Here is a 26,871-nt window from a genome sequence, read left to right as displayed (position 1 = left end):
ACCAATCAACTCTGCAGTCCACATTGAATTTTTTCCACTGCACTGAAGCCGTTGCGGTCCGCACAAAATATAATTCGGCCGCAGTGCAAACTTCAGAGAGTGTGCATTTTTTCAAACTTAGTCCTGCACTACATCAAAATAATCCTACAAAAACTCACAACCAGTTAGTCCAAAAGCAAGTCCAATACTACAAAGAAAATCAATGAAAAACAAAAAGAAAGACGCATGGGTTGCCTCCCAAGAAGCGCCTGATTTAATGTCGCGGCACGACGCAGTTTACCATCAAATCACTTTAGATGGAGCAGTTCCACCACGTGGCTGTCATCAATCTTGCCCAGGTAGTGCTTGACCCTATGCCCATTAACTCTGAAAACCTCCCCATTTTTGTTCTTCAAGTCAAGTGCACCAAACGGAGTCACAAACACCACTTCAAAAGGTCCACTCCATTTCGACTTAAGCTTTCCCGGAAATAGACGTAACCAAGAGTTGAACAAGAGAACCAAATCACCCACTTTGAACTTCTTGCTGCGAGCATATTTATCATGAAGTTACTTAATCTTGTCCTTGTACAAAGACGAACTGGAGTAGCCATGGAATCGGAATTCATCAAGTTCATTAAGCTGCTCCACATGAAAATTTGCTACCACATTCCATTCAAGATTCAACTTCCTTAAAGCCCACATGGCCTTATGATGTAACTCAACTGGCAGATGGCAAGCTTTCCCACACACCAACCAATACAGGAACATACCAATCAGAGTCTTGTAAGTAGTCCTATAAGCCCATAGAGCATCATCCAACTTCTTTGACCAATTGGTCCTTTTTGCATTGATCGTCTTTGACAATATACTCTTGCTTCCCTGTTTGAGACTTCAACTTGGCCACTCACCTGAGAATGATAAGGAGTATAAACTTTGTGATTGACACCATACTTTGCAAGAAAAGTGTCAAAAGCTCTATTACAAAAATGAGACTCCCCATCACTTATGATTGAGAAACGCAACAACACTTCGGGCCTCATTGTTGGGTAGAGCCACGGTTTAAACCCACTTTGAAACATAGTCAACCGCTACAAGAATGTATGTGTTCCCACACGAGCTAACAAAAGTGCCCATAAAATCAATGCCACATATGTCAAAAATATCAACTTCAAGGATGGTATTGAGAGGCATCTCATCTTTCTTCGAAATTCTACCCGCTCTTTGACATTCGTCCCACCTCTTCACAATTTCACTTGCATCTTTGTACAAAGTTGGCCAATAAAACCCGCAACTAAGAACTTTTGAAGCCGTTCTCACCCCGCCATGATGGCTACCATAGGGAGAGGAATGACAAGCCTCTAAGATACTCAATTGATCCTCCTCCAGGACACACCATCCGTGCAAATCTTGAACAAGTACGGCTCATCCCAATAGAAATCCAAAATATCCCATTTGAGTTTCTCCCTTTAGTTAGAAGAGAGCTCATACGGGATTATACCAGTCACCAGGAAATTAGCAACGTCCGCAAACTACGGCATACCATTCACCGACACCGAAAGGAGTTGTTCGTCGGGAAATGAATCATTAATCTCTAGGCCATCATGAGGCCTCCCCTCCTCCTCCAAGCGGAACAAGTGGTCCGTCACTTGGTTTTCACTACCCTTCCAGTCCACAATATCCAAATCAAACACTTGAAGTAACAAGACCCATTGCATCAATCTACCTTTGGAATCCTTCTTCGTCATCAAGTACCGGAGTGCGGCATGATCGGTATGGACTATGACCTTGGCACCCATAAGATACGACCAAAATTTCTCCATTGCGAACACAATAGCCAAAAGTTCTTTCTCGTTCACCGTGTAGTTCACTTGAGCATCATTCATTATCTTGCTCGTATAGTACACCGGATGAAACATTTTGTTCACTCTTTGACCCAAAACCTCCCAAACTGCAATATCGCTCGCATCACACATGAGCTCGAAAGGTAAGCTCCAATTGGGTTCGTTAATAATAGGAGTGGTGGTCAACTTGTGCTTGAGAAGTTCAAAGACTTGCATACATCTCTCATCGAACACGAACTTGCATCTTTTTCCAATAACTTGCATAAGGGATTCACTACCTTCGAAAAGTCTTTGATAAATCTCCTGTAGAACACCGCATGCCCAAGAAAACTTCTAATTCCCTTGACAAAGGTAGGGGGAGGGAGCCTTGAAATCACATCAATTTTTGCTTTGTCCACCTCTATACCATGCTTTGAAATTTTATGCCCAAGAACTATGCCCTCCTCAACCATAAAGTGGCATTTCTCCCAATTAAGAACAAGATTGGTTTCTTCACAACGGGACAACACTCTATCAAGATTTTTCAAGCATTCATCAAACGAATCACCCACAACACTAAAGTCGTCCATGAACACCTCCAAAATATCTTCCACCATATCGGTGAAAATGGCCATCATACACCGCTGAAATGTAGCCGGTGCATTGCAAAACCCAAAAGGCATCTTAGAAAAAGCAAAGGTGTCATATAGACAAGTGAATGTGGTCTTCTCTTGATTTTCCGGAGCAATCAAGATTTGGTTGTATCCAGAATACCCATCCAAGAAACAGTAGAAGGCACGCCCAGCAAGTCGATCTAACATCTGATCAAGAAAAGGCAATGGAAAGTGATCCTTGCGGGTCACTTTATATACCTTGCGGTAGTCCATGCATACCATCCACCCGGTGACAATCCTCGTAGGAATCAACTCATTTTGCGAATTTGCAACCACGGTCATGCCACCCTTCTTCGGCACATATTGCACCGGCGAAGTCCAAGAGCTATTAGAGATGGGGTACACAACCCCGACATCCAACCACTTGATCACCTCCTTTTTCACAACTTTTTGCATTACCTCGTTCAACCTCCTTTGATGTTCTAAGGAGGGCTTTGCATCATCTTCCAGAATAATCTTGTGCATACAGAATGCGGGGCTTATTCCCCAAATATCAGCTAAAGTCCATCCAATTACCTTTTTCTGTTTTTGAAGCACCGCCAATGTGGCATCAACCTGCATGTTAGTAAGACAAGAAGAAAGAATAATTGGCAAAGTTGAACTAGGGCCTAAGAACTCTTACCTTAGGTGTGGAGGTAGTGACTTCAATTCCAACACTGAAGGTTCCTCAGATGAAGGTTTTGTTGGTGGAGTCTTCCTATTCTCAAGATCCAAAGAGAGTTTCCTAGGCTCATAAGAGTAAGAGCCCATTCCATGTAAAGCATTCACGCGCTCCACTCGGGCTTCATCGTCATTTACATCAAGATTCAACAATACGGCCTCTAGAGGGTCCTCCACATTGATCATTGCACTGGTATCATCAACTATCACTACCGTGACAAGGTCTACGAAAGATCACACCTCAAAAATGTTGGACTACTTCATTGACTTGCACACATGATAGACCACTTTGTCATCACCCACCCGGAAGGTGAGTTCCCCTGCTTCCACATCAACTAAGGCCTTCCCAGTAGCAAGGAAAGGTCTTCCCAATATGATTGGAACTTCATACTCTACCTCACAATCCAAGATTACAAAATTAGATGGTAAGATAAATTTGTCCACCAGAACAATAACATCATCAATAACACATAATGGTCTCTTCATAGTTCTATCTGCCATTTGCAATCTCATGGAAGTCGGCCTCGGTTGACCAGTACCCAAAGTCTTGAAAACTGAGTAGGGCATCAAGTTGATACTTTCCCCCAAATCACATAGAGGTTTTGAAAAGTCCTCACTCCCAATGGTGCAAGGAATAGTGAAAGCACCGAGATCTTCTAGCTTCAGGGCCATCGAGTGCACTATTGCTCTAACTTGGTGGGTCATCTTGATAGTTTCACAATCCATGGATATTTTCATTGTCACCAAGTCCTTCATGAAATTAGCATAGCCCGACATTTGTTCTAGAGCCTCTACCAAAGGCACATTAATGGATAAGCTCTTCATCATGTCAATAAACTTCTTAAATTGATTCTCATTTTTCTGCTTCGCGAGCATTTGAGGATAAGGTGGAGGTGGTCTTGGAAAAGGGGCCTTGGCTTTAGGCACAACCATTTCTGGCATGTCTATTACGTGTTCCCTAGACGAGTTCACATCATTATGAGTCTCCACCTCGGCATCTTGAATGTCAATCCTTACCTCCTCATTCATGTTCTCATCAATCATATTTTCAACTACCAAATGAGTTAACTCAACTTCATCACTCAAAATTTCTTTTTGTTTAGAGGCATTCACTTCATTGCCTCTTCAATTTCTTGTAGTTACTGCCATAACATGATTGTTCCCACCCTTCGGGTTAACTACCGTATCACTTAGTAGAGCCCCCTTAGGTCGAGTTTTCAAGGATTGGGAAATTTGACCTAATTGAACCTCCAAGTTCCTAATTGAAGTATTGTGGGAAGCCAACTGAGCATCACAGTGCGTATTCTTTTTCATCATCTGTTCAAACATCCTTTCAATTCTCCCCATTTCGTTGTTAGAAGAGCTCGGACCTTGGGATGGAAATGGGGGTAGATTGTTCAGTTGTTGATACATTGGGGGCTTTGAAAGCCTTGCCCCCAATTTCCTTGATTGCTATTGTTTCAACCACCCTGATTGTTGTTACCACCCCAATTGTTGTTGTTGCCATTGCAATTATCCTGGTTGTTCTGATTTACCCAATTGGAATTTTGTTTGTTGTTCCTCCAATTACTATTACCTTGTTTTTGCTGATTGCCCAATTGCCTTGGGGTCTCTATTATTGTTGGTTGGAAGAATCGCCCCTTTGGCCTTGATAGTTGTTCATGTATTGCACCTCTTCTTTCTATCCGTCATAACCATTATCTTGGAATCCACCACAATCATTGTCATATTGATCCGAACTCCCTTGGTTTTGTTGACCTCTTTGTCTTCTTTTATTCACTAGCATGTTGACACCCTCCATAGCATTTACTTGGCACAGATTTTGAACTTGTTGTAACTGTGCCATTGCTAGCTGGTTCATTGTTGTTGTCAGCTCTGCTATGGCCTGCCAATAGTCATGTAGCTCTTTGTGCAAGTGAGTGACCGTGGGATCACCCTATGGCATATTGGCTCTACTTTGTCAAGCGGGGGACGTGTCAGCCATCTCGTCAAGAATGTCACAAGCCTCATCACAAGACAGCTTCATGAAATTGACCCCAGCAAGTTGGTTCACTATGCACTGGTTTGTTGTGTTAATGCCCCAGAAGAAAGTCTGTTGGATCATTGCCTCAGTCATATCATTGTTTGGGCATTTCTTTACCATGGTTCTATATCGCTCCCAAATCTCATGTAATGGGTCGGTGGGCTCCTGCTTGAAAGCTAAGATCTCATCTCTCAATGCTGCCATGTCCCCTGGTGAGAAAAACTTTGCAATAAACTTTTCCGCCAACTCATCCCAAGTAGTGATAGAATATTTAGAAGTCACTCAAGCCAATCTAATGCCTTCCCTCTAAGTGAGAAAGGGAATAGTCTCAACCGTTGTGCATCCTCGGACACATTAGTTTGCTTGCTCCCCCAATAGGGTATCCACAAAACCCTTGAGATGTTTGTAAGCATTTTGATTGGAAGCACCCGTGAAATACCCACGCTGCTCCAGCAATGTCAGCATCACATTTGTAATTTGAAAATTGTCCGCCCGGATCCGGGGTGGGACAATTGCACTAGTATATCCTTGATTGGGAAGCACACGAGGAGCAACTCTTGGAGGTAGCGAGGGAGGGTCTGGAATATTATCATTGGCCTGGCGGCCTCTCCTTTGTCCTTGAGGTACAATAGAAACCTTATCATCAATATTGTCATCTACCTTCTCCCCCGGCGGAAGATCTCCAAGAGGTGCGTTGTTTGCTGCCATTTTGTACCTGAAGTTGTGACACACACAAATTAGTAACACAAAAAGAAAGAAGAACAATACACAAAACTATTTAGATAGATAGCTAAAACTGTTAGCTCCCCGACAACGGCGCCAAAAAGTGATCGGTGCCAACCCTACACTACTACAAAGTAGTGAGAGTGGTCGAAGCAACTTTTACCCGAGATGATTGGGATCGAATTCCACATGGAGCTAGAAATTGTAATTGGGCTCCTATCTAAATTAGAGATGCGTAATTACTCTTAATTGTACTTCTAATCATAGTTGGTCTTTTGATTACTTCTAATATTATGCTAATAAGATGCTGAATTAAGCTAAGTTAAGCTAAGAGTAAGATACTTGAAAGGTTATCTAAATAGTTAAGGAGGCACTAGGGAAGTGACTTTCTCCTAGGTGGATACTTGACGGGTTCTCGAGTCTAAGGCAAGGTTGTCATGTTGGGGATTACGATATAACCAACACACTCAACTTCTCACTCTATACCTCTCGGTAGTTTGAGTTATTTTGCCCTACTCGACTTTCTCAGGACCAATTAGGTATGATAATTTGTGCAAGAACTTTAGGTTCAAGTCGGGTATTACTATCTCTAGGTTTAACCCTTTAATTGGGGCTATCAATATCTTGAACACGCCCCAATTCCTTCTTGGACTAATTTTCCTAGACTCAAGTTGTCTTTCTCAAGAAGAACCCAAGTCAAATATGCATAAATTATTGTTTGCAACCACTAATTCAACATGGAAAAATAAATTAGTCCAAATATCAAACACCCATAGACATTCAAGTCTTAAAACTCAAGACCCATCAAATACCCACACTAGAGTTGAGCCACAATCCTAGCTAATGGGTCTAGCTACTCATGATAATAGAAGAAAACTAATAAATAGATGAAGAAAAACCCATAAGATTTAATTACAAGCTAATACTTGAAGATTCAATGATAAAACTACTCTAAAATTACTCAAAATGGTTATGAAACCCTGTTCACGAGCACAACTGAAAGTTAGAATACAACTAATGACCTAAAAATAGGAAAAGAAACTATTTATACTAGGCCGAATTTTCTGGACAAAAATACCCCTGCGGGGGAACCGCGGACCGCAAGAAATGGAGTGCGGCCATGGTGAGGATTTTGGCTTCAAATATCTGCTCTCTGAACTTGGCTACCGCGGGCCGCATAAATGCACCGCGGACGTGGTGGCTTCTGTTGCGGTCCGCATAAAAAGGACCGTGGACCGCATTGGCATTGATTCTCCAAAGTGGAAACTCTCTGAACTCCATCTTTGCAGAACACGCAATATCGAGTGCGGTGAGGTCATTGCGGTCCGCACAAAATGCTTTGCAGCCGCAATGCTTGAGTTTCCAAAATTTGTCACTCTCTAAATCTCTTCACTGCGGACCGCACAAAATGGAATGTGGCCGCAGTGGACCTGTTGCACTGTGCTTGGACTTGTTCTTGGTACTTGTGCATGTTTCACTCCTTTTTGAGCTGGTTTTGACTAGTTGTCACCTTTTTTACCAAACCCTTCAACCAAGTACAACATGTAAGCCTTTGGGACTATTTTGTGCACATTTTTAATCAAAACTCAAGTAAGAAGGAGTTTAAAATGATCCATAATCCCTAGTTATTAGCAAGGTGTCTGAATTGTCAACAAGTGACTACCGAGCATCAACGTCCTGGTGGGTTGGCACAAATCATATAAATTCCGATGTGGAAATGGGAAATGATCAATTTGGATTTTGTGGCAGGGTTACCGCGCACTTCATATAAGTTTGACTCGATTTGTATGATCGTGGATCGACTCACGAAATCCGTGCACTTCTTGCTAGTTAAATCTTCCGACACACTAGAACATTATGCTCAGTTGTATATCAAGGAAATAGTCAGGTTGCATGGCATTCCAGTCTCAATCATTTCAGATTGAGGGTATCAGTTCACGGACAACTTTTGGAAGAAATTTTAGCAAGGTTTGGGATGCAGATAAACCTTAGCACAATCTTCCATCGACAAACCGACGGGCAAGCAGAGCAGACTATTCAGACGCTTGAAGACATGTTGCGTTCTTTTGTTCTTAATTTCAAAGGTTGCTGGGATGATCATTTGCCACTCATCTAGTTTGCTTATAATAATAGTTTTATGCTAGTATTTAGATGGCACCATTTGAGGCATTATATGGTGGAGATGTAGATCTCCCATTGGGTGGTTCGGGGTTGGAGAAGCTGAATTGATAGGGCCAGATCTTGTGCATCAGGATATGGAGAAGGTTATGATCTTTAAGGAGCGGTTGAAGACTACTCAAAGTCGCCAAAAGTCTTATTCGTATGTTCGTTGTAGAGATTTGGAATTCAAAGAAGATGATTGGGTGTTCTTGAAGGTTTCCCCCATGAAGGGTATTATGCGGTTTGGAAAGAAAGGAAAATTAAGTCTGAGGTATGTCGGGCCATATAGAATCATTCAAAGGATCGGTCAAGTGGCATACAAGCTCGAGCTACCACCCGAGATGTCACTAGTACACCCGGTATTCAGTGTGTCTATGCTGAAGAATGTAATCGAGGATTCATCCGCTATTGTACCGATTGAATTTATTGAGGTTAATGAAGAGCTGTCAAAATGAAGAAATTCCAATTGTCATTCTTGATAGGCAGGTCTGAAAGTTGAGAAACAAAGAAATTGCCTCCGTGAAAGTGTTATGGCAGAACTGGCAGGTTGAAGAAGCCACTTGGGAAGTCGAGGATGAAATGAAAAAGAAGTACCCTACATTTGTTTGTATAGCCATGTAATAGCTTCTATGAATTTGGTTCCTATAAACTATGTATCGCTTAATTTGTCTATGTAAAGCTAATCCGCTTTGATTATATATGGCTTATGAGGCCATGGTTGGTGTTATGAGTTATATTATGTCAGTTTGTTTTGTATATGTTGTTAGGATGTGTTTCTGGAGCTCTCTAACAGGTGGATAGGCCCGGTTACAAGGAAAACTCTGGCAAAATATTTTTTGAAAATTGGGGAGTTAGCCAAATTTTGGGCCATTGTCCAATCGGTTCGTGAAGTTAGATATTTCGGAGCGTAGTTGGGTGTTGACTTGTGTGTTTTCTCGGTCTTCTTTATATGATCTCATCAGAGAGCGCCAGTATGATGTTCCTCATTTGCTTGTCCTTAAGGACAAAGTTCATCACGATGATGCCAGAGATGTGACTATTGGTGATGATGGGGTGTTGAGGATGTATGGCCGGATATGTATTCCCAATGTGGATGGACTTCGGAAGTTGATTCTGGAGGAGGCCCATAGCTCGCGGTATTCCATTCATCCGGGTGTCGCGAAGATGTATCAGGATTTGAGATAGTATTATTGGTGGAAGAGAATAAATAAAGATATCGTGGGATTTGTAGCTCGGTGTCTCAATTGTCAGCAGGTGAAAGATGAGCATTAGAGACCGGGTGGCTTGCTTCAGCAGATGGATATTCCAGAGTGGAAGTGGGAGCGGATCACCATAGACTTTGTAGTTGGGTTCCCACGGACTTTGAAGAAGTTTGATGCTATTTGGGTGATTCTGGATTGGCTGACCAAGTCCGTGCACTTCATTCCTGTGTGTACTACCTATTCTTCAGAGCGGTTGGCAGATATCTATATCCAGGAAATTGTTCGTTCGCATGGTGTCCCAGTTTCTATCATTTCAGATAGGGGCACTCAGTTTACTTCGCAGTTTTGGAGGTCTATGCAGCGAGAGTTGGGTACTTAGGTGGAGTTGAACACAGCTTTTCACCCTCAGAAGGACGGGCAGTCCGAGCGCACTATTCAAATATTGGAGGACATGTTGCGCGTTTGTGTCATTGATTTCGGAGGGTCATGGAATCAGTTTCTACCGCTCGTAGAGTTTTCCTATAACAACATCTACCAGTCGAGTATTCAGATGGCTCCATATGAGGCTTTGTATGGGAGGCGGTGTAGATCTCTAGTTGGTTGGTTTGAGCCGGGTGAGGCTAGGCTATTGGGGACAGACTTGATGTAGGATGCTTTAGACAAGGTAAAGGTGATTCGGGAGAGGTTTCGTATAGTGCAGTCGAGACAAAAGAGTTATGTTGAAAGGAAGGTTCGGGATGTGTCCTACATGGTTGGTGAGAAAGTTCTGTTGAAGGTTTCACCCATGAAGGGTGTTATGTGATTTGGGAAGAAAGGTAAATTGAGTCCTCAGTTCATTGGGCCTTTTGAGTTACTTCGGAGGATTGGGGAGGTGGCTTATGAGCTTGCTTTGCCACCCAACTTGTCGAGTGTGCATCCGGTATTTCATGTTTCTATGCTCCTGAAGTATATTTGCGACCCGTCTCATGTTTTGGATTTTAGCACAGTTCAGTTGGATGATGATTTGACTTATGATGTGGAGCCAGTGGCTATTTTGGAGCGTCAGGTTCGAAAGTTGAGATCAAAGGACATAGCTGTAGTGAAATGCAATGGAGAGGTCGGCCCATGGAGGAGGCTACCTGGGAGACTGAGCGGGAGATGCGGAGCAGATATCCTCACCTATTTGAGGCTTTAGGTATGTTTCTTGACTCATTCGAGGACGAACGTTTGTTTAGGAAAGGGAGGATGTAACGAGTCGGCCGGTTGTTTCATGAATTACTGCTCCATTTTTCCCATTTCTACTTCTTATTGCTTTGTTTGGTGGTATTATATGTTATTGGGTTGATTGGCTCGGGTTCGGAGAGGTTTTGGTTAGGTTTGAGACACTTAGTCTCTTTTGAGTAAGCTTAAGTTGGAAAAGTCAACCGGATGTTGACTTATGTGTTAAAGGGCTCGGATGTGAGTTCCGATGGTTTGGATAGCTTTGGGAGGTGATTTGGGACTTAGGAGCGTGATCGGAATGTGTTTTGGAAGTCTGGAGTATATTTAGGCTTGAATTGGCAAAATTGGAATTTTGGCGTTTTCTGGTTGATAGGTGAGATTTTGATATATGGGTTGGAATGGAATTACGAGAGTTGCATTAGGTCCGTTGTGTCATTTGGGATGTGTGTGCAAAATTTTAGGTCGTTCGGGCGTGGTTTGATAGACTTTTTGATCGAAAGCGGAATTTAGAAGGTTTTGGAATTCTTAGGCTTGAATTCGATGCGAATTTGGTGTTTTGATGTTGTTTTGAACGTTCTCAAGGTTGGGACAAGTTTGAATGATGTTATGGGATATGTTGGCATGTGTTGTTGAGGTCCTGGGGGCCTCGGGTGAGTTTCTAGTGGTTAAACGGAGCAAATGCATAGTTGAGAAGTTGCAGATTTTGGCTTCAGCTTTGCGTTCGCGAGTGGACCCTCGCGTTCGCAAAGGGTCAGGAAGGGAGGCTAGAGATTTGGCCTTCGCATTCGCAAGGGAGGTCCCGCATTCGCGAAGGGTCGAAATAAGAAGCATCGCGTTCGCGAGAAGTCGGACGTGTTCGTGATGGTTTGAGATGTTGAGGCATCACGTTCGCGATGGTGTGGTCGCATTTGCGTAAGGGAAATTTGGGTCAATGGCATTTTGTGCTTCGCGAACGCGAGGCTTTGACAGCGTTCACGAAGAAGGACTTCTGATCGCTGGGTAGAATATTTAAAAGACTATTTTCGCGAGTTTTGGCCTAAGTCCACCATTTTTAACTCGGTTTTGGAGCTTTTAGAGAAAGATTGAAGAGGGAATCAAAGAGAACTTGTTGGAGGTAAGAATTTTTGACTTAATACTCTATCCTATTGTGATTTCTATCTAATTTAACAAAAAATTTCGAAATGTTTTGGAGTAGTAATTCATCCGGTTTGAGGTAAGTAACCATTGTAAATCTGGAACTGAGGGTACAAACCCCGGTATTTCGAAATATTTTCATAAATGAGGTGACGCACATGCTAGGTGACAAGCTTGTGGGCTTGCACCGGTAGGGATTATGACTTGGTCCGTCCCGTAGCAACTATTAAACCGCGTACTTGATTTGAAATCTTATCATATCTCATGTTTTAGACATTTATATTGTATTATGGGATGTATGCCATGTTTGGGGCCTTGTGCCGACCTGTTGAGATCCTTAGGGGCATTTTTACAGTTTTTCCTCACTCTATTTGTTTGAAAGCATATCCTCAGTCATGTTTTACCTGTTTTTGTTTAAAACTGGTTTTGTCATTCTACTTTTTAAAATGTGAGAACTGTTCGGACTAATTCCCTGATTTCTACTGTTATGCCTGAGTGGGTGTGAGGTTAATGACTAAGAGAGGTTGAGAACCTAATGATGAGGATTATAAATATTACGGATCGGGCTGCACGCCGCAACAATATTATATGTATATATTATTTATCGGGGTGCACGCCGCAGTGATACTTATATGGATCGGAATGCACGCTGCAACAATATACATATTGGATCGGGCTGCGCGCCGTAGCGATATGACGCTTAGGCTGTAGGAGCCCTTCCGGAGTCTGTACACCCCTAGTGATCATAGTCGACTATAAACTATGGATCAGGCTGCACGCCGCAACAGTTATTATGATTATTACTATTATGAGGTGTATTTGAGCCTGAATGCTAAGTGTGCGTACTGAGTGACGAGAGCTGAGTCACGAGTGACTGAGAGGCTTGCCCGAGAGGCTATATATATGAGTGATACTTTGCCCGAGGGGCCCATTTATGACATTTTTGCTGATTTCACTCTTCTTTCAAAATGATCCTCTATTGAAAAACTGTTAAGTAAATGATTTCAAAGTATTTCAATAGAAACTGAAGTTTTATGAAGAAACTGGTTTGAAAATGTTGAGTTTGATTTGACATTCTGTCGTTTACTCTTCTATATGATTTTTAACTGCTCGTCACTGCTTTCAGACCTTATTTACTTTAGTTACTTACTGAGTTGGCGTACTCACATTATTCCCTGCACCTTCTGTGCAGATCCAGGTGCCCGAACGGCAGAGTGAGGGTCCTCAGCATTGTCAGAGTTTGTCGGAGACTGCAAGGTAGCTGCATGGCGTGCGCAACCCTGCCTTCTTTTTTCCTATCCTTGTTTTTCCGCATTTTAGACTTGTTATGTATTAGACAGTCAGATATGTATATTTAGAGGCTCTAGACTCGTGACTCCAGATGTTTGGGTTGTGTTGGTTTAATGTTTTACTAATCTCCACACATTTTAGCTATTTTTTACATTTCTTATGAGAATTTGAGATTTAAATCAGTGTTAGAAAATGATTTTATAAAAGAAATTATTGTGGTTGATAGTTTGGGTTGGCTTGCCTAGTATTGTGATAGGCGCCATCACGACCGGGTATTTGGGATCGTGACACAAAGTTCTGTATGTAAAGGAAAGAACTGAGGAAAGTGTGACTATGCTCGCCAATTGCCCGCTGCAAAATGTTTTATGGCCTTTCGGAATAAGTCCCGCCACCGTGTCTCGTCTTTCGTCAAGTGATATCGTTTCTTAGACTGGATGAAGGACATTGAAGTCATATATTTATGGTCAATTTGGTGAGACTTCAATTGTCAGATAACATGATTGCAAATTGAATGCGTCATGCACTTTTATGAGTGTCTTAGGCAGTGACTTTAAACTATTTAAATGGCATGCAATTGTGAGAAAGCTAGAGAAGTCGAGGTGCTTGAGAAACTGAAAGGAATTGTAATTTCCTAGGAACACAGATGTCAAAAGAATTCACCAATAAGGAAAAAAATGGTAAAGATCGGGTTCGACTTTCTTAACCTTACGTATTATTCATTTATGAATTTCTATTATTTTCATGATTTCTGTGGAATTTATTCTCATAGGATTGATATGTATTATGTGATGTTCTCATATTATAAATTGTATGCGTGATCTAGAATATATGGTTTTAAAGGTTAATTTTATTATTTCTTGACCAAATGAAAAAAATATGTAATTTGACAGCATGCATAAAATATGTGAAAGATTATTTTCAAGATTGTAAACATGAATATACTTGAAAATATTCTTGAAATCATGAATATAATATGTAAAGATGTACATATATTTGTTTGATTAGAGTAAGAGATCAAGTTGTTTAAATGTTATAATGGTTTAGTTGGGAAGCCATTTGAAAAGGGAAAAGAAAATTGTGATTTTCTACTCCCATTTGGAGACGAAATTCTTCGTGAGTTTCTACTACTTTTTCGAGATTAAAATCTGCGTGATTTTTTACTCGTTGATTGAAATTAAAGTTTTCGTAACTTTCTATTCATTTGACGGAGACTAAATTCTACGTGACTTTCTATTCATTTTAGAGATTAAGGTCTAAGTGACTTTCTACTCGGTTTGAAGATTAAAAACTTCGTCGTTAATTAGATCCGGTTGTATCATATATTACTCGGCTGAAAGACTAAAAACTTTATCGTTTGTTGATTTTGATTGAGTCACATTGGTTTGAAGATTAAAAACTTCACTATTTATTTTGCCTCTATCGTGATACAAACAACAGTTCTTGTAGTTGGCTCTACAAAGTAATCGAGGCGGTGAATGTGATTCTTCTTTTGAAGAAATATGTTTGGACTATGGTATTATTCATTAAATGACAGCCTTTTAGTTACCGCAATCTAATAGAATTGCAGAAAGAAAGAATAAAATGTCAAAGGAGATGCTGGATGCCTAGTCGATAAGTTCTGGTTTACCCAAAACTTATGGCGTGGAAACTATGCTTACAGCTAACCGAATGCTCAATTGAGTTCCCCATAACAAAACACAATCTTTTCCATATGAAAAAATGGAATGGAAGGAAACCCAAACTAAAATAGTTTAAAGTGTGGGGTGGTTAGCTAAAATGCAAGTTCCTAAACCCAAATGGTAAAGATCGGACCAAAAATTATTGATTGCGTTTTCATAGGATATGCAACACATAGTAATGCATATCATTTTCTGGTATTTTCTGGTTCATAGACCAGAAAATTCCGACATTCATATTAATACGGTAATCGAATCAGATAATGCTGAATTCTTTGAGAATATTTATCCGTATAAAAAGGAATGTGATTCGTCTAGTAAAATATCTAAGTGACCTCGGGAAGAAGCAAAGGAAAGTACACCTAATGAGGTGAATCTAAGACGTAGTAAACGTCAAAAGACGACTACTTCCTTTGGACTAGATTTTCTGACATTCTTGTTAGAAAGTGAGCTTCAAACATTTAAAGAAGCCATGTCTTACTCGAAAGTACAATATTAGAAAGAGGTAGTTTATCTGTTTGTGGTGGAAAAAACTCAACAATAAAAAGAAATAAATAGAATATAGAAAATCATTGAATTTGTTTGCTCCGATACAAGTGAGATAGAACCCATATTAAGTAATTATACTTGGGAGTTGGTTGATCTTCCTCTAGGAAATAAGCCTTTGGGTTCTAATTGGATTTTCAGAAGGAAAATGAAAGATGATGATACTATTAACAAATATAAGGCAAGATTGATTGCCAAAGGATTAAGACAACGAGAAGGTCTTGATTACTTTGACACATACTCACCGGTAAAGAGAATTACATCTATTCGGATGGTAATAGTGTTAGCCACCATGTATTTATATCCATCAGATGGACGTAAAGACAGCCTTCTTAAATGGAGATTTGGAGGAATAAATTTATATGGAACAACCTGAAGAGTTTGTGGTTCCTGGAAAAGAAAGAAGGTGTGCCGACTTGTTAAGTCACTTTTACGGACTGAAACAAACACTCAAACAATGGCATACAAAATTTGACTAGAAAATATTGTCAAATGGTGTCAAACTAGTGTATTTACATTAAGAATACTCTAAATTATGTAGTCATTGTTTGTTTATATAAGGATTATATGTTGATAGAAAAGGCACATGAAACATCTGAAATGTGGGGGCATTTAGCTTATGCATAACAAAAGCTAATGCTAGACGAGATGTATATATTATCTAGAAGAATTAGATGATATGATTCTTCGAACCCCACGAATCCTTAGAGATATTGATACGATAGTCGGTGAATTTATTACTTGTTCAGTCTTAGTGATGACTAGTGATGAAACTACAAATTTGAAAGTTGTTTACGTGCCGTTCTAGAAATAATCTGTTCTTACTTGAACATTTATAATTTTTAGCTCTTTTATGAAAGGGTGTCAACTGGAAGGCTGTGACTTTTTATGAAAAGTGCGTTTGTATATTTATATAAACATGACCGTTCATGAACAAATGTATTAATGCATTAGTCTTTAATAAGGTGAACCAACCGATGAACATGACCAAAATCCATCGCAAGTTAGATTTGTTTCATGAATGGAGGTGCTATAATTTGCATATCATAGAGGCGTATGAATAAGTAACATACAAATGCTTAAAAATGGTGGAGTGTTTGATAAATGTGTTATATATTAAAAGGTTGTGGCCACAACTGATGTCAATCATTCCACTGTTGTTATAATATACTATTGATACATTAAGCGTAGTCAATACTCTTATATGCAATAGAAAGTCGAGACGTATTAGTCTACGAAATAAGAAAGTTTGTATTAAACTTCCATAACAATGTCCCTGTATATATTGGAGTGTATATATATATATATATATATATATATATATATATATATATATATATATAGCTTATATACTATATACTATATTATACTATATATATCGAATATACCTTGATATATAATACACTTAGTATATATACTATACTATACTATACTATACTATACTATACTATACTATGCACTAAGTATTAGTGCATTAGCTAATATTATATCGTGTATAGCTTATATATATATATATACACACACACACACACATACATACATATATTAATTGATATAAGTCGAGACATTTTAATTTATTGTTAATATATATATATTTCTTATATATATATTTATATATAGACACACACGCACACTTCGTAGTACTGCTTAACTGCATATATAGCATGTTAGAGTATATTTTAGTCTATTCATCCTTTGTATTACAAAAGTGTTAGCGGGTTACATTTATATTGTTTAGATAGTAAATACAAAAGTGCTTTTTAATTTTCACCATTGTTGACCTGAAAAGAGACCAACTGTGGTCGCTAAATATACATAAATTTAAATTAGCGACCAAAGTTGGTCGCTAAATTTAAATCAAATTTATTTATATTTTATATAATATTTAAAATAATAATATAATTGTTAAACGTTAGAACTCGATCCCAGATTAGCGACCAAAGTTGGTCTCTATTTTCGTAAGCGACCAACTTTGGTCGCTAAATTTGAATTATATTTTTTTATATTTTATAAATTTTTTTAAATAAAAATATAATTATTAAAATTTTATAATTGGGTCCCATTTTAGCGACCAAAGTTGGTCGCTATCTGCTTACCCCTTAATTAGCGACCAACTTTGGTCGCTAATTTATGTTATATTTATTTATATTTTATAATTTTTTTAAAATAATATTATAATTATTATAATTATATAAGTGGGTCCCTCTGTAGCGACCAATGTTGGTCGCTAATCTCAATATACCTTTGACCAAGCAAGTCTGACCAGTCCGGTCAATATTTTGACAAAATTTGGTCGCTAATGTATATCAAATAATTATTTTATTATTTTCGCCAATTTAGCGACCAACTTTAGTCGCTTTTCTTGACAGACCAATTTTGGTCGCTAAAGTTTGGTCGCTTTTTTCTGGAATTCTAGTAGTGCATCTGCCTCATTTTCACATGTACACATCCAACAGAAGTTTGCTTACTTATTGTTTTTCCACTAGAAGTAGAAGAACACTATAGACTTGATCTGTCTTCACTCATCTTACTGGAGCTGGACAATTTATTAGCTTCGTCGGCTCTAACGACACATGATATATTGTCATCAAGGCCTTCAAGAGATTTGAGATTTGTCATCAGTTCTCAAATTTTTTTTGGAAGATCATTTTTTTTTTTTTACTCCAACATGTTTCCCTTTACACCAATATAAACTCCTTGCTAATAGGCAGTAGGAGCCTCTTAGATGGAACAACTAAAGGTAGATTATGTAGGATACTGACACATGAATCCAGAACCAGAAGATTGTTAGGGAGAGTAGTTAAGAAGAGTATAATACTCTTAAAGGAAACTTTGAAGGGAAATATACTTGAACATCAATTCAACGAACCTCTGAAACACGCAAAATGTCATACATCTCAAGAACATATTGACTACATTTCTGTGGATCTTTTTTATCAGAATATGTCTTAAGAAAACTACTGTAACTCGCAAATTGTAATATATCTCAAGAACATATTGACTGTTTGATCTGTCTCAAGAACATATTGACTGATTTTAACCAAGCAAATAAAGTGTCCCAGCTCCTTTTCTATTCATGCTCTTCCTCATTTTACCTTTACCAGACATGGTTTAGTAAATGGAAGAATATGACTTAGGCTAAATGCTTATACCATTATATAATTAATTTGCTAGTATTAAGCTATTTTTATTAGAAGATCTCCACATCCTTCAGTTATTTGAAGGAGATTTTCCCTTGCTGATATGGGTGAAGGGATATAGCTTAGGCTAAATGCTTATTTCATGCATGTAATTTGCTAGTATTATTGGGCTAGTCCAAATTCTTTTTAGTTGAATAGGAAATTCCACTAATGTGAAAGCCAGAAAGTAATACTAAAGCTTTTGGAATGAACACTTAATAGACAGAAATAGTTACAACCTATAAACCAAAAATATACAGAAGACATATATAATTAACAATTTAAAAGAGAGAAAAAAAGTGACATTCGTTCTGTTGAAAACATACATGAACAGAAGAACAAGTTTTTAATATTCTATCAAGAATATCCAGTGTTCACAAAGAAGAAACTTTTCAAAAGAACCATTTACAGATTAAGAATAAAGCTCTATAGCACACACCTGTTGAATATTAACATCTCTACTCAAAGAGAATAAGCTAAGAAAATTGTCCAAATGCATCTGGAATTCTTTGAAATTCTTATTATATAAGTCTATAGTTTGTAGAGAAAGTTGTTGTTGTTGGTTCTGCAGCCATGTAGTACTACTCAATGAACCTTCTGTTGCAAATTGTGTGCCTGATTTTTCACTTTGCAGGTCTTAAGTTATTTGATGATTGTGGATTGAATTGCGTGGTAAAAATTGTGTATGCAAATATTCATACCATTTGTTGACTTCAGAATCAGCTTTTGATATATGCAATTATTTAGACCTCGTTTTCTTGACTACACCACAAAGGTTTTGTCATCGCCGTAGCATCTCATCCTCCGAGTGCTTCAGCTTCACTCCTTCAAAATTATCAGTCAAATAGCTCTCCATTTTCGTTCTTCTTTTTCCTTCTGTGCTTATATGCTACAAATATAAAAGCAATATATGTCCGAAAAGCTATCCTTGAAGAAAGTGTAGAGCAAGTTGAAGTACAAGAGGCTTATATTTTGTTAGGGATGGTTCAACGACACTGTACATATGCTGCACTTTTTTTTCTCTTCTTAGGAATTATTGAAAATGATGTCATATGATTTAGATTGGTTTCTGGTAAATATGATATTTTAGTTCTTTCTATTGACAAGGATACTTAGTATTTGGTTTATTTTAGTGTAATGACCCGATATTTATTTTTTTTCAAAAGTGGACTTTTGGATTATTTCCTTAGTTATAGTTTCGTATTAGATTATTTATTTATACTCATATACATATATATACTTTGTGCGATACTCAGAGAAAGAAGCAAAGATATAGCCATGAGTACTTATTTAATATATTCCTAGCCATGAGTACTTATTTAATAAATTCATACATTTATACACATTTTTGGCTCATACCTGACAAATAAGGATGAGAAACATTAATTTGCACGTTTGAAAGGAGTATAAATTAGTTAATTAAGTAGGCCCAACCTACAATGCTCCTGACGTGAGGAGAAATTCAAAAATAGCCAGATTTACAATTGGTCTTTCAAAAATAGCCCAAATTTCAAAAGTAATCGAAATTTAGCCATTTTTCATGTAAAGATAAATCTGAGCGAAAACACTGTTCAAAACTCGGAAAATACGTCAGTATATTATACTGGAGTTCCAGCATAAGTATGCTTGAACTCCATCGTATTATACTGAAGTTCCAGCAAGTATAATTGTGCAGTATAATATACTGAATTTTGGAGCACCGGTGCTCCAGTCTCCAGTATATTATATTGGTGTCAGCAAAGTATACGGTCTAGCATAATATGCTGGAGCTCATACACAGGTGCACCGAACTCCAGTATATTATGTTGGACCGGTCTTTGTTGTAGTAAAATAGTGGCTATTTTTCATTGACTTTGTAAATATTGGCTATGTTTGAATGACCAGTCCGAAAACTGGCTATACTGTGTTATTTTTACCCTGACGTGTCCTACATGGCTAATGTGTACAAATATACTTGGAGAAATAAAGTAAGCTACTTGATTTCCTATTTTATTTGTATCTAAGAAGTACAGGGAAATCGTGGGAAAGTGGGCCAAGCCCATCCATTTTACAACTCTGTTTCAAGGGCCTAGAGGATATATAAGCAATAGGTTAATTTTATTAGCAATAGTAAGATTAAAGTAAAGGAAGCAGTGCGCTACACGGATAACACATAGGTTGCAACTTTGACAATTAAGAAAGAAAACGGGCTTCAATTTGGGTGCTTTACTACGGCAGTAATTCGTGATGGAGTTCGGGGAAAGAGATACAGAGCATTGCTTTATCTGCTTAAAGCTTGAACAAGAAAGCAAAGTCTGCGAATTGGATGTTTTTGGGAGAAAAACCGCAAAAGAGATTGATCGGAGGAAGTTGTACAGATTGCTCGAGGTGAAGTGTTTGGTAATTCGACATGAGTACTGTAAGTAGTAATTTTTGGGAGAAAAAAAAACCGCAAAAGAGATTGATCGGAGGAAGTTGTACAGATTGCTCGAGGTGAAGTGTTTGGTAATTCGACATGAGTACTCTAAGTAGTAATCTTACCGCAATTTGTGTTTTCATAACTTGCATGATTTACACATGATTTTTTTTATATGAATATGTTACCGATTATTTTAAGTTACATGTGCGACAAGTCTTTTACTCGATATGATACCGAAATAATTATTTGAGATGATTATTATTGTTTTAAATATTTTTGTTGTCACTAGATATGTTTTACCGTTACTTGAATTACTGTTATCTAAATGAAATTGCATGATTTGATAAGAACTGAAGTGCCCTATATTGTTTTAAAATATTTTCCTATGAGTATATACAGATACAGAGACAAGTATAAATGAGAATAGACTTTGAAGGATCTCGTAGCTAACGACGGGTTCGTTAGACCTGGTGCACCTTATATTTACCGATTACAGAGTACAGTTATAGCCCTCGCTAGTGGGAAGGTAGAACTAGCATACAGTTACCGATTTCCCTCAAGTAGGGACTACCGTTATATTTGACTTCTTGCGAAGAAGTCCATAGTTATACTAACTACATGATCTGTTCATTGAAACCTCCCAAACATGAATATTGATATTACATAGTGTTTACCGAGCTTATTATCTAATTGCCAATTGATTTATATTACATGAAACACATGGTCAGACTGATTATTGGTTATTGTTTCTGAAAGGGCATTCTTATGATAGTTTCTGTTTAATATACTAGCATGTTTATAGACTTGTCCCCAATTAAAAATGGTTGTGGTTAAGTGTTATTACTCACTGAGCTAGCGACTCACTCCCTGCTATTTTTTTGCAGAGATAACAGTTGACGCGAGCAAGGATTTCATTAATTAGAGTGCACGAGTTGATAGTTCCCGGTGAACCCCGCATTTGTTCGCGTGGGCGAAGAATTTATTTATTTATTATGTTCTCTCCTTTTGAACTTTTAGAGTCGCTCCATATTCATTTTATTAGTGTCATGAGTATTCGTTCATTATTAGACCCATGACTAGTATTAGATTCTCTTATAGTATTTTGGAGATGAAGTTAAGATTTACCGTGTTGTAAGTGATTGATTAATAGTGGTGAATAACTTTTTGATTAGTTGATGAAGATTATAAGATATTTGGTCGATATAGGTTAGTTTTGTTGCTGATTTTTGAGACAGGATAAACTTTTGAATAGTCTTAAAATAGGGAAACTCTGTCCGATTTTTTGTAAAATACCGATGAGGCATACTTAGGGGCACTTGCTCCTAAGCACCGGTCATGATCCTAAATTGGGTCGTCACAAAGTTGGTATCAGAGCTTAGGCTTTAAGTCCCGAGTCATGGAGCAATGTTTAGTAGAGTCTTGTTCATGGGTATATAGGCGCCCATACTTATGATCTTGAGGATAATGAACATCTAGGAATGTTTTCGCTTCTTTCATTCCTTATTGTTGCTTTAATTTGAATCGAGTTTAAACTTGGGATGTCCTTTTCGCAGAATTCTAGGACACACATACCTTCCTTTGCTGAACGAAAGTAATATGTGTGCAGCTAGGAATGAGGTGGCCATAACCCAGAATTTTCAGTTAGATGCTAGAGGGTTTGTTATAGAAAAAGATGTGGTGACTATACCACCTGATACGATAAGAACTATATCAAAGATTCAAGAAGAGTTTATACCCGTGAAATGAATGAGGAATTATGAGAAAGCAAAGGAAATCCAAGTTGTGAGTTATTTCAACAGAATAGATAAACCACGCCTTTCTGAGTTTGTAGTTAAATGCCAAGAAATGTGCTACAAATACTAGTAGCATAGAAGTGTGTTGTATACATATATATTAGTATTGGTAATTAACATAGTCAAACCCATTTGGGTCTAAATGGCAGTTGGAAGGGAGGGATTGAATGATATTTGTTAGGGGAGATTATGCATTGCTTTGTCATTAAATTTGAGATGACCTTTTGTATATATATTGTTGTCACCTATGCATGATCACAACTGGTAAAGGTAAGCGTAAAGCTAAGAAAGAACAAGATAAGAATTCAGTTTAATAGGCCCTACGAAACATTCAAAAAAAAAAAGTTGACTAGCGCCTGATTGACCTTACACCTACCGTTACTTTCCACTACTCAATGTGAGAAGTTTTAAATATGTGTGAACGGTAAAGTGACCTAATGATATGATTATCTTCTAAGAGCGAATTATCCAATGTTCAAGCTTGTGAATATAAACTTCAATTATGAGTTTGGCAAGGAGAGAAAAGAGTTGCGCGAGAAATGTAAGAAGTATACAAGATTAGCCATGTTTAGATTGTGGGGCTTGGTGGTGAAAGATATTTTGAGGAAAGTGGTTAAACAATTTACTCAACTTCATGTCTCTTGAAGAGATTTGATAGTATTAGTAATATCGTGATAGTAGTGTTATACGTGTGACTTTGGAATAAACATACATAATCCAAATGCATTAAGTATAAGTATGATAGTGGAACTACATGATGCAAAACTCATTAATGGTGATGACCCGTAAATGAATGCTAGTTTGTGAGAGATAATAAATCTTAAGTATATGGTTTAATGCACTAACTAGTAAGAGATTGAGCATGAAACTTAGCAAACTGCCATGATTAGCCATTAAAGTAAGGGTAAGACGTGGGATATTAAGACATTTCTCACAAAACAATATTAAAATAACACGATTTTGTTAACATACATTGTGTTTAGTATAGAATATATTTGAGGAAGATGAGCAACATATTATGAGGTGATACAAAACCTAATGATAAAGAGAGGATTTGGGTACTTTAGATGTACTATTTGTGGTTTCAACCCAAGTGAGGAAGTCTTACTATGGTTGACCGGTGTATCTGACGTGTGAATACAATTTAGAGTTGTAAGTACTAATAAACTTTTTATAACTTACCATGGTTTACTTGAGGTTATATTGAGCTTGGAGTGGATGACTTCATATTTCCCTACGCTTGCTTCCCATGAAAAGGTTGTCGATTCTTTTTTTCGGTTGAGCCTAGTACAAAGATTCACTTGGTATATCTATAGGCAAATTTTGCCTCGCCAGTAAATGGTCTATATGTGATAAGTGAATAGTATGTATTGTATTACTATAACTCAGGGTTTTGGAGTTGAATAGTCAGCCATAGAGTTAGTCTTTGTGGTTATAAATTTTCCGAATGTGTCTCAGAGGACTTATCGAGTGTACCAATTATTGAGGAGATACACTTGGGTATTAATATATTTCTATAAACTTAGTCTATTTTTATTCTATATTATAGAATGACTTTGTATAGTCAAAGGAACAAATGCTAAAAAGGGGGGGGGGGTCCAACGTTTTGGGGTTAAGAGGTCACCGTACCAAGTATATCGCTTTTGAGATGCTGAAGTTCTGTTGGTTTAGAAAGACACTGGAACTATGCATTGGTTTATCTATAAATTAACAGATAACTTAGAGTGTCATAAAGGGAAAGTATTATTTTCAATACATAGATGATTTATGCCTTCAGTTACAAAATGTTACCTCAAATTTTAAAATAGAGTTGTGACCCATATACAATAAGTGAAAGATAAAAAAGTTGTATATTTCAAAGAACATATTCGAAGATTTTTTATGGTTTATGGATATTTGATGATATCGTTTAGATAGTCGAAGGCACTAAGAATTGACATGGACTAAATAAACTGAGTATTTAATTTTTTTTGTTTTCTTTGCCTTCTAATTATTATGTTCGTTATGATACATGAAAATAGTTTGGGAGTTGATAAAATCATATACAACGGCTGAGGAAGGTCCTATCAGCACCATAATGTTACAACTTAAATACAGAAGGCTAGAAGCGTGAACTCAATTTTTTATTTAAGTCTCGCGGTGTCTAGTAAAAAGGGTGACAAGTGAACTGGTATTAAGCCTACTAAGAAATTAGTATATGTGACATTATAGTAGTATTTGTTCGAGCGAGCAAGTTATTGTCACGACCCCAAACCCGAATCCGATCGTGATGGCGCCTCTCGTGAAGACAAGGCCAGCCAACACATTTCCAATCCAGTTTTAAGCAATTAAACAATAAGCATTTAGTCTTAAACATGATATAAATCCAAAAGTAAGGAGTGACAATACAAAACAATTCACGGAATACAACCCAACACAGTCCGATACCGAGGTGTCACTAGTCATAAGTATCTAAAAATCCGGAATAAGACAAGAAAGCCTACAGAATTCAATACATATCTAAAACAAAGAGAAATAAGATAAGGGAAGAAGCTTTAGGCTGCGAACGCCGGCATCTACCTAGATAATCTTCGGATCCGCCTGAGTTGGAAAGATTAACACTCGGTAGAAGGACCAGATGCGCCTCAATCTGCATACAGGGTGCAGGGAGTAAAGTGAGTACTCCAACTTAGTGAGTAATAATCATAAATAAATGACTGAGAGATATGAAAACACGTAAGGCACATTACAGGCTATAATGAAGCAGTAAAACCAGTAAAGATATGTAAAATCATTTAAGTTCAGTTTAAACTTCAAGAAATACCTTTTCAACAATTAAATAAGTAAATGACAGACAAATAAGAAAGATAAACACATAAAGGTTCGCCCCTCTGGCACAGTGTAAACAAATCCGCCCCTCGGGCAATATCTCAAAACAATACCAGCCCCTCGGGCTATATATCACATCACAATGGGTACCCGCACTCACTGGGAGTGTGTAGACTCCTGGAGGGGCCCCTTACGGCTCAAGCGCAATATCAACTCATCTCGTGGCATCATCACTAGGCTCTCGGCCTCATATCAACAAGCCACCTCGTGGCTTACATATCTCAGACCCTCGGCCTCATAATCATAATCAGTGTTTCCTCACAACATAGGCCCTTGGCCTTACTCAGTCAAGATCCTCACAAGCCACTCGGGCAATAGTAAAAAAACATGATTCTCAGCCCAAAATATCATTTAAGTGTTAAACAGAGTAAACATGGCTGAGTTATGAAAACAGTGGAATATAGCATGACTGAGTTTAAGTATAAAGTCAAAACAGTAAGAAAATATCAATAAAAATCCCCTAAGGGTTCAAATAGTTGGCACGAGGCCCAAATATGGAATTCTACCCAAAACATGATGATGGCAAATAGATTTCAGTCAAATACGTGGTAAAATAGTCATTCGGGACGGACTAAGTCACAATCCCCAACAGTGCACGACCCCACGCTCGTCATCAAGCGTGTGTGTCACCTCAATATAGAACAACGATGGCCGATCCGGAGTTTCATACCCTCAGGACATCATTTACAATCATTACTCACCTCAATCCGGTCAAATCTCTAGCCCGCGACGCCTTTGCACCTCGAGTCGGCCTCCACTCGCGTTGAATCTATTCAAAATAATCACAGCGTCAAAATATGCTAAGGGAATGAAGCCCAAGCGAAAATAATCAATTTACAACTTAAATCTCGAAATTACAAAAATCCGACCGCCGTGCCCACGTCTCGGATTCCAATAAAATTCATATCAATAGATTCCTCATCTCCCCACGAGTTCATACATATCAAAAGTACCAAAATCCGACCACAAACGGTCCCTCAAATCCTCAAGTCTAGGTCTCCAATACCAAGCCCTAGTTTCCCCAATTTTAACCCTTAAATTTCATTAATTATAGCTCTAATCCGTGAAATAACACCATAGGAACTAGTTTTAGGTCCAAATCCTTACCTCAATGAAGTTCCCTTGAAATCCTTCTTCAAAATCGTCCAATAAGCTCCTAAGCCGACTTAGAAATGGTGAAATAGCTCAAAAATCGCGAAGAAAACAATTTCTACCTTCTAGCCTAGGGATTTCACATCTACGACCAATTTCCCGCTTCTGCAGTACCGCATTTGCGGCCAATGAACCGCTTCTGCAGTTTTCACTAAAATGACCAAAATCGCATCAGCGATGCTCACTCCGCACTTGCACCATCACAGGTGCGGTTACCCAACCGCTTCTGCGGTCACAGCCTACCTCACCTTCTTCCGCTTCTGGGGCTTTCTTCCTCGCATCTGCGGCATCGCACCTGCGGTCCCCAATCCGCAGGTGCGGAAATACCAGAACCAGAAAATCTGCAGCTTCATCAAAATCTAAAACTCTCTGTCAACCATCAGAAATCACCC

General features: G+C 38.3%; 1 protein-coding gene across 1 annotated transcript; it reads right to left on the bottom strand.

The window, feature by feature from the left end:
- Positions 1-3,390: 3,390 nt before the first annotated feature.
- Positions 3,391-3,861, bottom strand: LOC138871194 (uncharacterized). Its single transcript, XM_070149062.1, has one exon. It carries the CDS (start codon positions 3,859-3,861, stop codon positions 3,391-3,393), a length of 471 nt encoding a protein of 156 aa, XP_070005163.1.
- Positions 3,862-26,871: the final 23,010 nt, after the last annotated feature.

Source organism: Nicotiana sylvestris, chromosome 6 (genome assembly GCF_000393655.2).
Source record: "Nicotiana sylvestris chromosome 6, ASM39365v2, whole genome shotgun sequence".
NCBI classification, from domain to species: Eukaryota; Viridiplantae; Streptophyta; class Magnoliopsida; order Solanales; family Solanaceae; genus Nicotiana; species Nicotiana sylvestris.
This window is presented reverse-complemented; position numbering and strand designations above follow the sequence as displayed.

Bases quoted from the DNA above. Each gene is read 5' to 3' on its own strand.
- LOC138871194 (XM_070149062.1), bottom strand. From the start codon at position 3,861: ATGGATTGTGAAACTATCAAGATGACCCACCAAGTTAGAGCAATAGTG.